The sequence below is a fragment of the Salvia splendens genome, chromosome 22 (assembly GCF_004379255.2).
Source record: "Salvia splendens isolate huo1 chromosome 22, SspV2, whole genome shotgun sequence".
Lineage (NCBI taxonomy): Eukaryota > Viridiplantae > Streptophyta > Magnoliopsida > Lamiales > Lamiaceae > Salvia > Salvia splendens.
Genome location: NC_056053.1, coordinates 18,639,561 through 18,654,185, shown reverse-complemented (window position 1 = coordinate 18,654,185; position 14,625 = coordinate 18,639,561). Strand labels below are relative to the sequence as shown.

General features: G+C 37.7%; 1 protein-coding gene and 1 pseudogene across 2 annotated transcripts; both read left to right on the top strand.

Moving 5' to 3' along the window:
* Positions 1-4,671: 4,671 nt before the first annotated feature.
* On the top strand, positions 4,672-9,279 carry LOC121786259 (probable polyamine oxidase 4). 2 transcript variants are annotated; one of them, XM_042184859.1, is made up of 10 exons: positions 4,672-5,218; positions 5,789-5,914; positions 6,018-6,106; positions 6,950-7,063; positions 7,156-7,243; positions 7,335-7,420; positions 7,515-7,617; positions 8,105-8,202; positions 8,313-8,742; positions 8,812-9,279. In XM_042184859.1, the coding sequence occupies exons 1-10, from the start codon at positions 5,177-5,179 to the stop codon at positions 9,124-9,126; spliced, it is 1,491 nt and encodes a 496-aa protein (XP_042040793.1). In that variant the 5' UTR covers positions 4,672-5,176; the 3' UTR covers positions 9,127-9,279. The 2 variants fall into 2 exon arrangements, with proteins under 2 accessions (XP_042040793.1, XP_042040792.1); XM_042184858.1 differs by having other exon boundaries at positions 4,672-5,228; positions 5,790-5,914.
* A 408-nt stretch (positions 9,280-9,687) lies between these two features.
* LOC121786261 lies at positions 9,688-14,625 on the top strand (annotated as a pseudogene).

Sequence of the window (14,625 nt, the reverse complement as noted above, 5' to 3'; positions counted from 1 at the left end):
TAACATGATTTGTATATTTTTAGATGATTTTTTAAAAATGCTACTTGATGAATGTAATATTCTCGTGAGTGAGTAAGAGTAACTGCCTAGAAGATTCGAGGTTGAATCCAATTGGTGAAGTGAGGGAATAGAAAATCCTCATCTACAAAAAATGACCAACTAAAAAAGATATTTTGTAATATGTAGGAACATGCCTATGAATCCAATTACTCTTTGTAATATATTTCTCCAAACCTCATCACCCTCCTCAATTCAAAACAGTAAACTACTTATCAAATCGTCACACTCTCTGTCTCTCTCTCTGTCTCAGCAGGTAAGCTCTCTCTCCCCTTTTCTCATTCTTAACTTTCTATTCAATTCAAATTGTCCGATTTCAATTATTAGTGGGTTTCCAAGAATTGGATTGAAGAGCAAAAAAAAAACAGTTTCTAACGCATTAAAGATCGAAACTTTGGGAGAAGAGTGTCATTCAACAAATTGCATAAATTCAATTGGTGGACTACCGTGAATGTATATACCATGGAAGATTTCATAAATAACAGAGGATATACCTTTTTGGAAGGGAGAAAGATTTTGCAGCCGCAGGAAGGAATGAAAAGTGGGAGACGTGCGGGATGGTTATATATATATAACTACATATGATTAAAATTGAAATAAATAATTGATTTTTGGGCTTCTCAAAATTGGTCCCAACTAAAAGAAATAAAATGGGTATAAAGTCGGGGTGTTACACTTAATGTCGCACCATGATTGGCCTAGAGAGGGTGCGTGTGGCGGAACAACCTTTCCCTCTTCTCGCCAAGGCATGACACTCGTTTTGGTAGGTAGTCTCCAACGTGTTCTGTCTTCGATTTGGCGGACTAACTTGTTGGATAGTTGAACTTGAAGGATATTTGCAACCCTGAGTTCACCACAAATAAGTACTCCTACTGAATCTATAGTGAGAGACTATCCAACTAAGAACGAAAAGAAAGAACAATTGAATAATAAAGATCGCCACAAACACACAATTTTGTGTAAGAACGTTTGATAGGTTGATGGAATTTCTACTATTATTACACTCCAAATTTGAAAAGAAAACGAGTGAGATTATACAATAAAAAATATGTCTCACACAACTTAGTAGTGTTAAAAGTATAAATGCTACTCTTAATACATACAGAAATAAAGATGTAATCAAATGCAAACTTTAACTATTGTACAAACTCCAAATTATGATTTAGACTGTTAGAAAATGTCAACATATGACAAAATAATAGCAACAAAAAATATCAACACAGTGTCAACTGTTGATGTTGTGTTGATATTATGTTGACATTGTATTAACATTGTGTTGATACTATAACGACATCAAATCTTGAAATTTTACACTATGTTTACATTGTGTTGATACTGTATTGGGGAGTTTGAAGTTTGTACGATATATAGAGTGTGTATTTTATCACTATCCTAAGAAAATATAAGTAATAATGGAAGCTACTAAATGTAATTAATGTAAAAAAGAAAATTTAATTGATATAAAAGAAAAACCTAAATTGTAGAAAAAAGTCAATTAATGTCGTTTTAAACTTTCCAACTTAGCCCTACTATAATCAAATTGATATGTTTCCGTTAAAATGAATGAAACGTAATACTCCTCTTACCCCATTCAAAATTGTTAAGTTTTCATCTTTGAAATATTTCATTCAATACGAATACGATATATTTCTAGAAATAAAAATATCATTTTTTTCAAATTATTTTTCTATAACTTAGTAATAAATTAAAGGGAAATTGGTCCCTAAAACCATAAACTTTGCCTAAAATTTAATATTTCTCATGAACTTTGAAATTTATATATAATATCATAAACTTTGCACTTTGTTTGGTATTTCCCACGACATGTCTATTGGAGTACTATATTTGACTAACTTACGAGACTTTTTTTATCATACTTGACACAATTAAATCAACGTGGTTTTCAACGTGACTTTTTATCCTACATGTTATGAACTTAAAAAATGATTTCAAATATCATAAAACGTATCACGGTTGCCTACGTAAAATAAGATTTTGATGAATATATCTTATTTGAGTGAGTGTGGGAAATACCAAACAAAATGCAAAGTTTGTGATATTATAAACCAATTTCAAAGTTCATGGAAAATATCAAATTTTAGGCAAAGTTCATGATTTTAAAGACCAATATCCCTAAATTAAACCAAATTATATGGCCTTGAACGAGATGGAATAGAGCAATTATAGTTAGAAAATACTCCCCTCTATCCTACTAAAATTAAATATTTTTCTTTTTAAATTTTTTTATTAAAAATAATACTACATAAAATTTATTAATAAAAAAATAAAGATTTCATACTCCGTATTTAATACTACTAAGGTCATCCGCAACGCTGTCTCTCTATCCGTCTCTTAACTGTATCATCTCTTCACTATTCATGGGTCCCACTGTACTTTTCATCACATCTCTTAACTAAGAGACAGCACCTGCAACCATCCATCTCTTAACCGTCTCTTAACCATCTCATTCCATAACTATTCATTCAATTTCATTTTTTATTTTTATTTCCAACAAATTCAATTAATAAAAACACACTTCATTAAATTAAATAAATAAAATTACAACTTAAAATTCTAAAAAAAATTAAAAACATATAATTAAAATCCTAAAAAAAATATTAAAATACATAATTTAATTTCTTCCGCGCACTCTACTGGTTGCCAAAGTTTGCCCAAATGTGCTCCATTAGATCATCTTGGATTGGGCATGGGCGGTAGAATCAAGTGTCCTTGCCCGAATAGACAACTGATTTTGCATAGACAGATGCATTCCACTGCGAGGCAGACTACTTGCGGTAGAGCTTCCCGGGGTTTCAGGGTCGAACCAATTTCCCGCCTCAGGTCCTTCGTCGGCGACAATCATGTTGTGCAAGATTATGCACGTATACATAATGTCGACCATATTCTCCATAAACCACGTACGAGCCGGGGCTTTGATAATGTTTAAGCGAGCTTGGAGAACCCCGAACGCTCTCTCCACATCCTTACGAGCAGCCTCTTACTTCTGCGCAAAAAGAGCCTGTTTTTTGTTCACCGGCCTGTTGAACATCTTCACAAAGGTTAGCCACTTCGGGTAGATGCCGTCGGCAAGATAGTACCCCATTTCATACTGCCGGTTGTTAGCGATGAAGTTGATGGCCGACGCTTTACCATTCAAAACATCGGTGAAAAGGTCGGATTGGTTTAGCACGTTAACGTCGTTGTTCGATCCGGGGACCCCGAAATACGCATGCCAAATCCATAGCCCTTAGTTGGCAACGGCCTCGAGTATAATGGTGGGGTGGGTGCCTTTGTGGCCGCTCGTGTATGACCCCCTCCACGCCACAAGGCAATTCTTCCATTCCCAATGCATGTAATCGACGTTGCCAAGCATCCCGAGGAATCCGTGCACTTCTTCGTGAAGTTGGAGCAGAAACTGACAATCTGCCGTGCTTGGCCTCCAGAGAAATTCGTCGGTGAAGGCTGCCCGGACGCCTTTGCAGAAGTTTATCAGACACATTCTCCCAGTGCTTTCCCTGATGTGCAGGTATTCGTCGAACACATCCGCCGTTTGACCAGTAGCAAGCTGACGGATTGCTGCAGTACATTTCTGCAGCGTCGTGTGGACGGCCAACGACGTCGAACCCTTCTAGGAAGAACTCTTCCCGTGCTGCCAATGTATTTGCGATGTGCATACGCGACGGAAGTAGGTCTCTCCCCATACCGGGTTGTCACAAAAGTAGTCGCGTACCAACCTTGCGGCGGCTTCCTCCTGGTTACGATGGATGTAAGTCCGAGATCGCTTTGGAGGCGCCGCGACTTCCTCCTCCTCCCGACGTCAATCTTCTGCTAGCAATTCTTCGATTATGCGACACATTTGCTCAAATGGATCCATAAATGATTTAAATTTGGGAGAAGAATAATATTTTGAGATGAAAATTAGAGAGGAATGAGAGATAATTTTAGAAGAATATATGTGTGTTTGTGTGTATAAATGAGAATAAAAAAGGAGTATTTATAGAATAAAAAAAGAAAAATAAAAAACAAAAAATAAAAAATTACCGTTCAACGGAAAAAAACGGTAACATTACCGTTATAATTTTTTTTTATTAAAATCGATTTTTTTAAAAAATGATTTATTGCTTCAGCGTGACGACGTCCACTCGAGGGCAGGCTAGTGGGCGCCTAGCGCCAGCGCGCGCCACGTGGCGCTGACGCGTGGAGCGCCGCGTGGCGAGCTATGGCGAGAGCCGTCCCTCCGGGACGAGACACTTGGTGAGACGAGACCAGGACGGAAGGCTGCAACGCTGTCTCGCAGCCGTCTCGGCTCTCCGAAACAAGACTGAGACGCCCGCGAGATGCGTTGCGGATGCTCTAAGACAGAAGGATCAGCTCAGCCAAACCCAAGTGGAACGGCTAGACGAATTGCAATTGGATTCAAACTCCAAAAGCATCTCTATCAATTGAGAGAGAAGGAAATATCTCGGAAGCCGACATTGTTGGGCTAAGCTAGGCTGTCGATTCCACCCAAATCTAACCTGTGACCTCAAGTAAATGACGCATTTGCCCCTGATAAGATGAACAATACAAACTGCGTTCATGCATATAACCTTGCATAAAAATCGCGCATCCGACGCCTCTCATACTTTCCCTCTCTGCCTATAAATTCCTCCTCCCAAAACCAAAACAAAAACCTACCAAACACAGCGCTACAGCGACAATTAGGGAGTCGGTGAGAGAGTCGGAAATGATTTGATAGTTCTAAGATCAATTGATCGATCTATGCAACCGAGGAAGGATAACCCATCGGTTGTGAATCTGGCCATCGGTTCCCATTCTAGATACTGTGAATGCTGCTTCCCTGATTATGATTATTATGAGCTGGTTTGACGATACTCTCCGCTCCGCGAACAATCTCAGCCGCTTCATTGCCGGCCTCTTGTTGTTCCTCCTTTATCACTCTTCTCAATTGATTTCCAATTTCCCTGTTCCTATACACCCGTAAATTCCCCCCTTTCGAGATCCGATTGTGTTTTTGTGAGATCGATTTTCGTTTCGGTTGCTTCTTGGATTTCCTCGGATTTGGTGTACGGAATTTCAGAGAGTGAGCGGTGGTAGAGCGAGGTTTTGTGGTTGTCGTATGATGGAACTCAAATATGGCGATGATTCTCTCTCCGGTGACTTTTATGACGGTGAGCAATGATGTTTAATTAGTTTCGAATTTTTATTGTTTTCTGTTTTTTTTTTAATTTAATGCTAGGTAAATGACAACGGATTGTTTGATTTGACGATGAGACGCTTTAATTCATGATTTTATGACGCTTACTATTATTCCAACTTAGATCAGGGATCAGAATTGAAGTGTGATTGTTTGATAATCATCTGGTATCACATTTGCTGTGTCGACGATGATCACCTGTTTTGGATTTGTCTTTGTGAAATCTTAATTTTGTCGCAATTGGTTGGAAGAAAGTGAATATCATGGTGCCTTTGCTTCCGAAGAAAGAATGTCATGATCCCTGTAGATTTAGTGTTTCTTGTTCAAGAAACTTGCTACCTGAAAGCTCTAACATTAAGAAGCTTTGCCTTGTCCATGCTTCACGTTTAATTATCTGTTTCATCTGTCTATGTTTCATTTATTCTAATAATTTTTTCCGTGAAAGTATAGAATATACCTCCTGCTTTATGTTTTGGAACTCCTATTATTCGTTTGAATTTTTCATCATAATGATGTATTGTCATGTGGTGTCCAGACATTTATGCGTCCCTTGCTGATAGATCACACAGTGCTACACCTTCTGTTATTGTCATTGGTGGGGGTATATCAGGGATTGTTGCTGCGCGCACGCTTCACACGCTTCAGAATGCATCTTTTAAGGTGGAATCTTAGTTATAATCATATGGATTTTTCTTATAGTGATTAGAGTTGATTTATTTACCTTCTTTTTGGTGGTTGATGTGGGATCTGTATCTCTGTTCAGGTGATCTTATTGGAATCTCAAGATAGAATTGGTGGGCGCATCCACACAGATTACTCATTTGGATGCCCGGTGGACATGGGAGCTTCATGGTTGGTTTAAGTTTTTTTTTTCTTCAGTCGTATAATTTCTGAAAAAGAAGCATGCCTTGTGATTCTATATGTTTGATACTTGACAGGGCTTTATTCTGTGTTGACTAAGGCTCCTTTAATTTTTGTGCTTCCTTCCCTTTTTGAGATTCTAAAATGACCCAATAGTGTGTTCGTGCTCTCTGAGTTTTTTTAACAGTAATAATTATATTTTGCCAGTACACGGGATCAAAAGAAATCCTTATGTTATCTGTAAACTAGTCTAGTCCATAGATATTGATTAATGGATGGTCAAGATTCATTCTCAAAAGAAATTATGTTTTCTTTACATACGATAATGAATTTTCTGTGATAATGTTATCAATGTAATATACAATATTTTTTTACAATTATGTTACTCCCTCTGATCCATGTTAATCGAGTCATTTTTATGTTTTAGCCATCTCTTACTTTATCCCCTCTTCATCTCTCTTACTCTATTCACCATCCACTCAACACATTATTCTTAATATCCGTACCGAAAAGAAGTGCCTCCATAAACACAAAAGGACTATTTTATATGTTAATAATGCTTTTTTTATAAATTACAATATTGCTTTTTTCACAGATTATTGAATATAATGCTGATTTCACCAATACACAACTCCATGTGTGTGTATAGCAGCGTAGCATTATGATTTTTAACTCTATTTTTAGATGTGTTGATGTGAATTGGGAAACCTGAAAATTCCAATGATGATACCTGGTTTTGTTTGCACTTTGCAATAGATTTGGTTTGCATATATGTGCATAATATCCTTATTTTTATATAAAAAAAGGTTATTTAACATATATATTTCATTTCAGGTTACACGGTGTTTGCAATGAGAATCCCTTGTCTCCTGTTATCCGTCGGTTGGGCCTCACAATGTATCGTACAAGTGGTGATGACTCCATTCTATACGATCATGATTTGGAAAGGTATGGAACTATTATACCTTGATGCACATCAATCTGCAGTATGCCATAATTTTTTCTCTAAGGATCTTGATTTTTGTCTGTGGTCATTGCAGTTATGCTCTTTTTGACAAAAATGGGCAACAAGTTCCTCCAAATATAGTTACTGAAGTTGGAGTCACATTTAAGAAAATCCTTGAGGAGGTATGACCTCATTCTATGAATATGTTTCAGTATAAACAGTGCCGAAATCTATCTTCTACATGCATACTTAGTAATAGTTTATCTTTTCTAGACGGATAAAGTAAGGGATGGACAGGCCAGTGACATGTCTGTTAAAGAAGCAATTTTGATCGTGCTGGAAAAGAATCCAGAGCTAAGGTACCAGAAACTATTAAGCCCTCTTGTGGTATTTTAAAGTACATGGTCAAATATGGATTTTCGTTGCTTACGGTTATAATATGCCTCTGATCAGACAAGAAGGCCTTGCTTATGAAGTGTTGCAGTGGTATATATGTCGAATGGAGGCTTGGTTTGCTGCAGATACAGAAATGATATCACTGAGAGCCTGGGATCAGGTAAAATGTCCGCCTTTCTGCAGTTTATGTGGACTGCTCTACTTTTCATGTAGCATTTTTAGCTCTCCTAAAATAATAAGGTCTCAGCAGTTGTTACTGTTAGTATTATGAATTCATCAAATCAAATTTATTTTGGAAATGACAATTTAGTTTACTTTGGGTTAAATGTTGTATGGAAGTCAATACTTATGCTAATATCATGATTTTATGTAGTATTCCGTATGATTTTAGAGTAACTGGCTCAATCTTTCTTCAAAGATGTTGAATTTGCTTTATATATATTAAGTGTCCATCTTCAAATACTTATTGGATATAGAAGTGAAGCATGTAGAACTTAGTTCATGTTAAGGACATAATTTTCCTATACTGGAGTTACTAATTGAGGTATTGCTCCTAAGCTTCCATGCATAATATCTGTATCATGATTTGTTGTGAATGTGATTACCTGTATTGCTTAACCTGCCTTTCGGAATCCGTACTTGTTCAGGAACAACTCCTTTCTGGTGGTCACGGGCTTATGGTGCAAGGGTATGATCCTGTGATAAAGGCACTGTCCAGAGATATTGATATTCGCTTAAATCATCGGTATGCATGAATTATATTCTCATTATTTATTTCATCTCAGTTCCCTCTTTACTCTGCTTCTTTGTTCATCTCACTCTCTTAGAAGATTAACTCACGAATGCCATTAACAGGGTAAAAAAGATTGTCAATGGGTATAAGAAGGTTACAGTAACAGTTGAAGATGGGAGGAACTTTGTTGCAGATGCTGTAATTATCACTGTCCCATTGGGTGTTCTAAAGGCGAAGGTAATCGAGTTTGAGCCTAAGCTCCCTGAATGGAAATTATCTGCAATATCAGATCTTGGGATAGGGAATGAGAACAAGATCGCATTGAAATTTGACCATGTGTTTTGGCCTAATGTGGAGTTCTTGGGCGTTGTTGCCAAGACTTCATATTCTTGTGGCTACTTTCTGAATCTGCACAAGGCAACGGGTCATCCAGTCCTTGTCTACATGGCAGCCGGAGCTCTTGCCAATGATCTAGAGAAGCTGTCTGATGAGGCTGTTGCTGATTTTGTGATGGTGCAGCTGAAGGGAATGTTTCCAGATGCCACAGAGCCTGTAAGTAGACATTTTGAGTAATTTTTCCCATGTAAGCAAGTTCTGACGATGCGTTGGTGTTGGTGACAGGTCCAGTATCTTGTATCGCGTTGGGGAATGGAACCCAACATCCGGGGATGCTACTCGTATGATGCAGTGGGGAATTCGGATGATATATATGACCGGCTGCGGGCGAGCGTGGGGAATATCTTCTTTGGAGGTGAAGCAGTGAGTGTGGATCATCAAGGTTCGGTTCATGGTGCGTATTCAGCAGGAGTTATGGCGGCTGAAAACTGTGAGAGGCATCTAATGCAGAGGATGGGAACGCTGGAAAGGAACCCCCTCGTTGCTTGTCGAGAGGAAATTGTTGAAATAACTGTTCCTCTTCAGATCTCTAGACTCTGAAGATTGTTTGTCTTTTTTTTTTTCTTTGCCCTTTTTCCTCCGAGATTTAGCATAAGCCTTTAGTCTCATTGTCACTCTACTGTTTCTCCCTTGGATGTTATCCTCAAATTTTGGATTCTATTTCTATTTCTATTTCTATTATCACTTAGATAATTTATAGTCGTCACAATAATTAGTTAGGGTCGTGAAGAAAGAGAGAAAGGAAACGAGGTTGCTATAATGTCTTATTGCACACCTTGTTATGGAGTATAAATAAAGACTAGTCATTTAATTCATCATCTTAATAAATGAAAAGTAAACTTTTTTTCTTCATTAATATAATCATCTGTTAATGGAATGGGTTGATAATAAAGATTTTGTTTTTCTTTTCGGAATTCTCCTATTTGAAGATTCCCCATTTTGCGGATATAATATGCCTAATGGTTTTGTGCCGGGTTCGTATAAAATTTGCACTGATTCCGGCAATTATATAGGAAGGAGAAGTTGACCTTTGACCTTAATTCAGTTAGTGAATCAATAAACACATTAAATTAACATTCACATAAATTTGTTACGAATGATAAGTTCATGTAAATGTGTAGTATGATTTTGACCCGTCATCGATTCACTTGATCTGGTCTGGTCGGTGAGAAAAGTCGAACTCAAAAACCAACAATTCACCCTACCAACACCACCACCACCACCTCTTCCTTCTTCTTCATTTTTCTCTGAAATTCACTACTTTCTCATTGCTTCCTCGCATTGTCTTGCAAGCTAATCTTCTTCATTCTCTCCACAAGGGCTATGTCTGATACGGCTCACAACCACCTCAATGCTAAACTCGTTAGTTCCGTTGCCTCTACCATCATATTCTTCTGCTCATTTCTTTTCTACTTTCAATGATTTTGGGGTTTTCTCATTTCTTAGGTCTTACTTGGAGACATGGGCACTGGTAAATCGAGCCTTGTCATACGTTTCGTGAAGGGCCAATTTCTCGAATTCCAAGTATTTCTTCATCCCCAATCTTCTATTAGCTACCATCGCTGATTACATTGTGTGTTGAATAATGGCGGATACTGATTATTGATATTTATCGTAAATTTGGGGTTACTTATGTATTCATTTAGTTTTGATTCAGAATGAGATGTCTGTGTTAATTTGATCGATTTGTTTCTGTATTCCACAGGAATCAACCATCGGGGCGGCCTTCTTCTCACAGACGGTATCTGTGAACAGTGCCACTGTGAAGTTTGAGATCTGGGACACTGCTGGCCAGGAGAGGTATCATAGCTTGGCTCCCATGTATTATAGAGGCGCCGCTGCTGCGATCATCGTTTACGACATCACTAGCTCGGTATTCGCACAACCCTCATTATGCATGTCGTATAGATCTGATGAAATGTATATACTGGCTATCAATATATATTGGCAGTAAAAATGTTTATGCATCTCTATTGATCCCATAATGGTAAGGTCTATCTACTTTGCTGACCTTGCCATTCATTGTTTGGCACCAAGCACTTTATTATCTTGTTTTTATCATGTATCTTTCACAAACAATAAACTAGGGAGTGATTTATGAAGTTTGCCATATGGATATTGCGTTCTTCTTGGTGATGCAGGATTCGTTTGCAAAGGCTAAGAAGTGGGTGCAGGAACTACAAAAGCAAGGTGCTTATATTTTTGGTTGTTTCTCCTTTGAGCTGCAAGCATAGGTCTAATATCGTGGACCATTCATTCGATTTACACTAGAGTAGGGCTTGGAATCCCGGGGAATAAGGAAGGGACAAACACCAGTTATTTTGTATGCCCTGACACGAATTCACAATGTCTGCAGGTAATCCTAACATGGTTATGGCACTAGCTGGAAATAAATGTGATCTTGAAGACAAGAGGAATGTAACTGCAGAAGTAAGTATTATGTTTCTATTGGGATGCATATATCTGTTCAAATGGTGGGCGTTCTCCATCAGTCTTAGTTTAATATGGTCATATATGCCACCTCATTTTTGCATGCTTTTCTATGAGGGTGTATATTACAACATTGGTAAAGACTAGAAAGAAGAAAAGAGCAATTCAATTTGGGTCTAGAATTTTTTGCAGTAGATAGTTCTTTGACCTTTGATCTTTTTAGAATTGTAGTTTATTTAAATATCCACTTGCATAATGTAGTTTCTTGGTAGGTGAACTCAAAACAGTTTTAATTCATTGATAGTTATTTAACTTGTGCTGAAGCTACGGATGTTCTGAACCATGCCAGTTGTCTGTTATTATTTGTAGGAAGCACATGCTTATGCTGATGAAAATGGTCTTTTCTTCTTGGAAACCTCTGCAAAAACTGCAGTTAATGTCAATGATACATTCTACGAAATAGGTATGTTTATTTCTTTGTTTCCAGTTGCTTGCTTTTGTTTCTGAATTCGGAGGAATGCTGTCAAGGACTATGAAAGTTCAAATGCTTCCCCACTTCTTACTTATCTAACCATTATGTCTTTGTTCTAGAAGGTTTCAGTGTTTTACTCTCTCCGTCCCGTCCCACAATAGTATGCACTCTTTCCTTTTTAGTCCGTCCCACAAGAGTATGCACTGGAAACCCTTTTCTCTCTAATGAGGTGGGACCCATTCTCCACTAACAATACTTTAATTTCTTTTGCTTTGTATCTCACTCACTTTACCAAGTTTGCATTCAAACCTGGGCCCAACCAAAAGTGCATACTCTTGTGGGACAGAGGGAGTATTATTATTTCCACTGTAATTTCCTTCTTGAAGTTCTCTTGGTATATGCTCTCCATAAAAATTCAGTTTCTTGAAAAAGGATTTCTTGAGCAGTGGAAGAATAATCAGTGACAATGTACAAGAAGAAAAGGATCAAGTAGGGGGCTTAATAGTTTCAACTGTTCATTGAACTAAAATCTAAATTTTCAGTCAAATTGCCATAAGTTGTCAATTTGAGCCTTAACATTAAGCATTCTTTCTTTACTCTTTCAGTAGGTTTCTTTCCAATACTACTTCTTCAGTTCCCCAGTTGAATTCAACTAGTCCACCTTTTATTCTGTCCGTCCCCAAAAAGGCCTCCTTTGCCATTTTATTCCGTCCCACAAAATTAGTCCACTTTTTATTTTTGGAAACCTTTTCACCACATTACACTACTAATAAGGCGAGTCCTATTATCCACTAACACTAATTCAATTATTTTTCTCTTTCTCACTCATGCTTTACCAATTTTACAATAAAACCACTGCCATCCCAAAAGTCCCTACTTTTAGGGGTGGGGGAGAGAATATTTTATGAAACGTAATGTAATTGATAGAAATCCATAGGGTTCCATCTAAAACCAATTAGTGATAGGAGAAGAGGCACATGGTAGGTTTCAGTTCTCTCTTTACACTGGTTTGGGATAGTTATATTTTATTTTTAGTTTCAGTTGCCAACACCCTCCCTCAATCCCTCCTCTCTCAAACCCTTCAAGGTGAAGCTTGGACGGGAATTTTTCTGATCAGTTGGGCCAGCCCTCTATCGGCCCAAATTTAAAGCCCAGATATACTGTTAGGTGCTTTTTTTTTTTTGTCATTTTCAGTCCAGATATCTTGCCAGTCAATTAAATTTAGACCATAGTCGGTGACCAACTCTGATACCATGATGGAAATCCATAGGGTTCCATGATAGGAGGAGAGTCCCATGAGATTTCTATCACGATAGAATGGCGGGGAATGGGCAGGGGATTGAGCCTGCCGTGCTGGACGATATCATCAATTGCAACCCGAGCCCTCAAATTCAATCAAACAACAATAATAAATTAACATAAACATAGCCTCTCTAAATCAGAAGGATGACCTAATTCTTCCTTTGGTCGGTATGCTACGGTTACCACCCTGATATGTGGAATTTTTTTGGTAGAAGAACACGTTAAATTATGTCGTTTTGGAATTTTTTAAAGCTTGATTTGTATTACAAATTTACCCCTCATTAACGTAAAAAGAAAGACCTCTTTCACCCTTAGTTTATTCACTCCTATGAATTCTCCCCCCTCCAAAATTATTTCCTAGATCAGCCACTGGATACATGACTGATGTGCAGTTGTTCAACAATCTGGACGTATGAGTGCTTTAGTATAACCAGTCTGTCTAATACCTGCAATAAGTGCAAGGTGAGTGAGCGCTTAACCAAGCACACTGATAGTCACCAGGGCCACGGTGAAGGGAAACTCAGGCTTGTTGATAGATATGATATAAAGCGCACTCCAACTTGAACTTGGAAGCATGAGCATGTTTTTCCCATGTTTGAACAGATCCTGTAGTTCCTTCATGAGTCCCTAGGAAATAGATCCTTTTAAGAAGTTTAAATTTTCCATCTGACTTTGGGGCTTTGGTAAAGAAGATTTATCCATCCATACTATTTCTTGGGGCTAGCTTGTGAATGTGAAATCATGAGCCATCTATACCTTATTTATTGATTGTCCCTTAATGTTCATCTGAAAGCTCAATAAACCTTAATTGATATGTTCTCTTTTATGTATATTGAGCAAATTCTGTACCTTCCCAGTGTTAAGGAAAACACTGGCTCAATGTTTGCTGCTTGCTAGATTAGATGCATAGTTCATCCTGTATATTTTTTTCACCCTGACACTATTTTTACCATTACATATCAAACGAAAATTATAATTGTTAGAACTTAGAAGACTCCTAGTCCCACCGATGAATGATATTTCTCTTTAGCATATCACAGACAATCCGTCGCAAAGAGCTTGCGTGGATTGATAAGAAGATGAACATCAAATGGAACCTGGATTTCTAAATGGATAATGCACCCCAACTATATTTCTGATAGTTTTCCTTCACTACCTTTTGTATTACTGCAAACCAGCAATTATAGTTGTACTGAAACACATATAACTGTCCATTATAACCATGCCAAATACTGGTCAGCTTCTGCAGGTGAATAGTTTGTAGCCTGCTTGACCAGGCATCTCAATCCATATCTTATTCTCCCCCCCGTTTTATCTGTCATTATGAGTTGTAGGCTTGCAGCATTATCCTTGTTTTATACTATTTCTTCTTGACACCTATATCTGGATATTAAACTATGTTAACAAAGTCCTTTGTTGGCATTGGTTATTGATCTTAATTCATGTAAAGAAGAAATATTGTAAAAAATGTGCTGTTTATATACTTGCTTCTTCCCTCATGAATTAGTATTCCCAATTATTACTATTGTTTATTTATTCTTGCTGTATTCACAGCTAAGAAGTTACCTAGAGCTCAACCCACCCAGAATCCAGCAGGAATGCTCTTGGTTGATAGACCTGCAGATGGATCTCGTGCTGCATCATGCTGTGGTTAAGTACTAGTTCATGAATATGTTAAGATGTGTCATATTGAGAGAGCGGTCTACATGTGGTGTGCTGAAATATTACAGGACACTGAATTCTGCCCAAAACAACACTGTACCTGTGAAACATCTCAATATTTTATTAGGTGACATCTGAAACATCTTATAAAAGTGGTGAAATTACACTCAAAA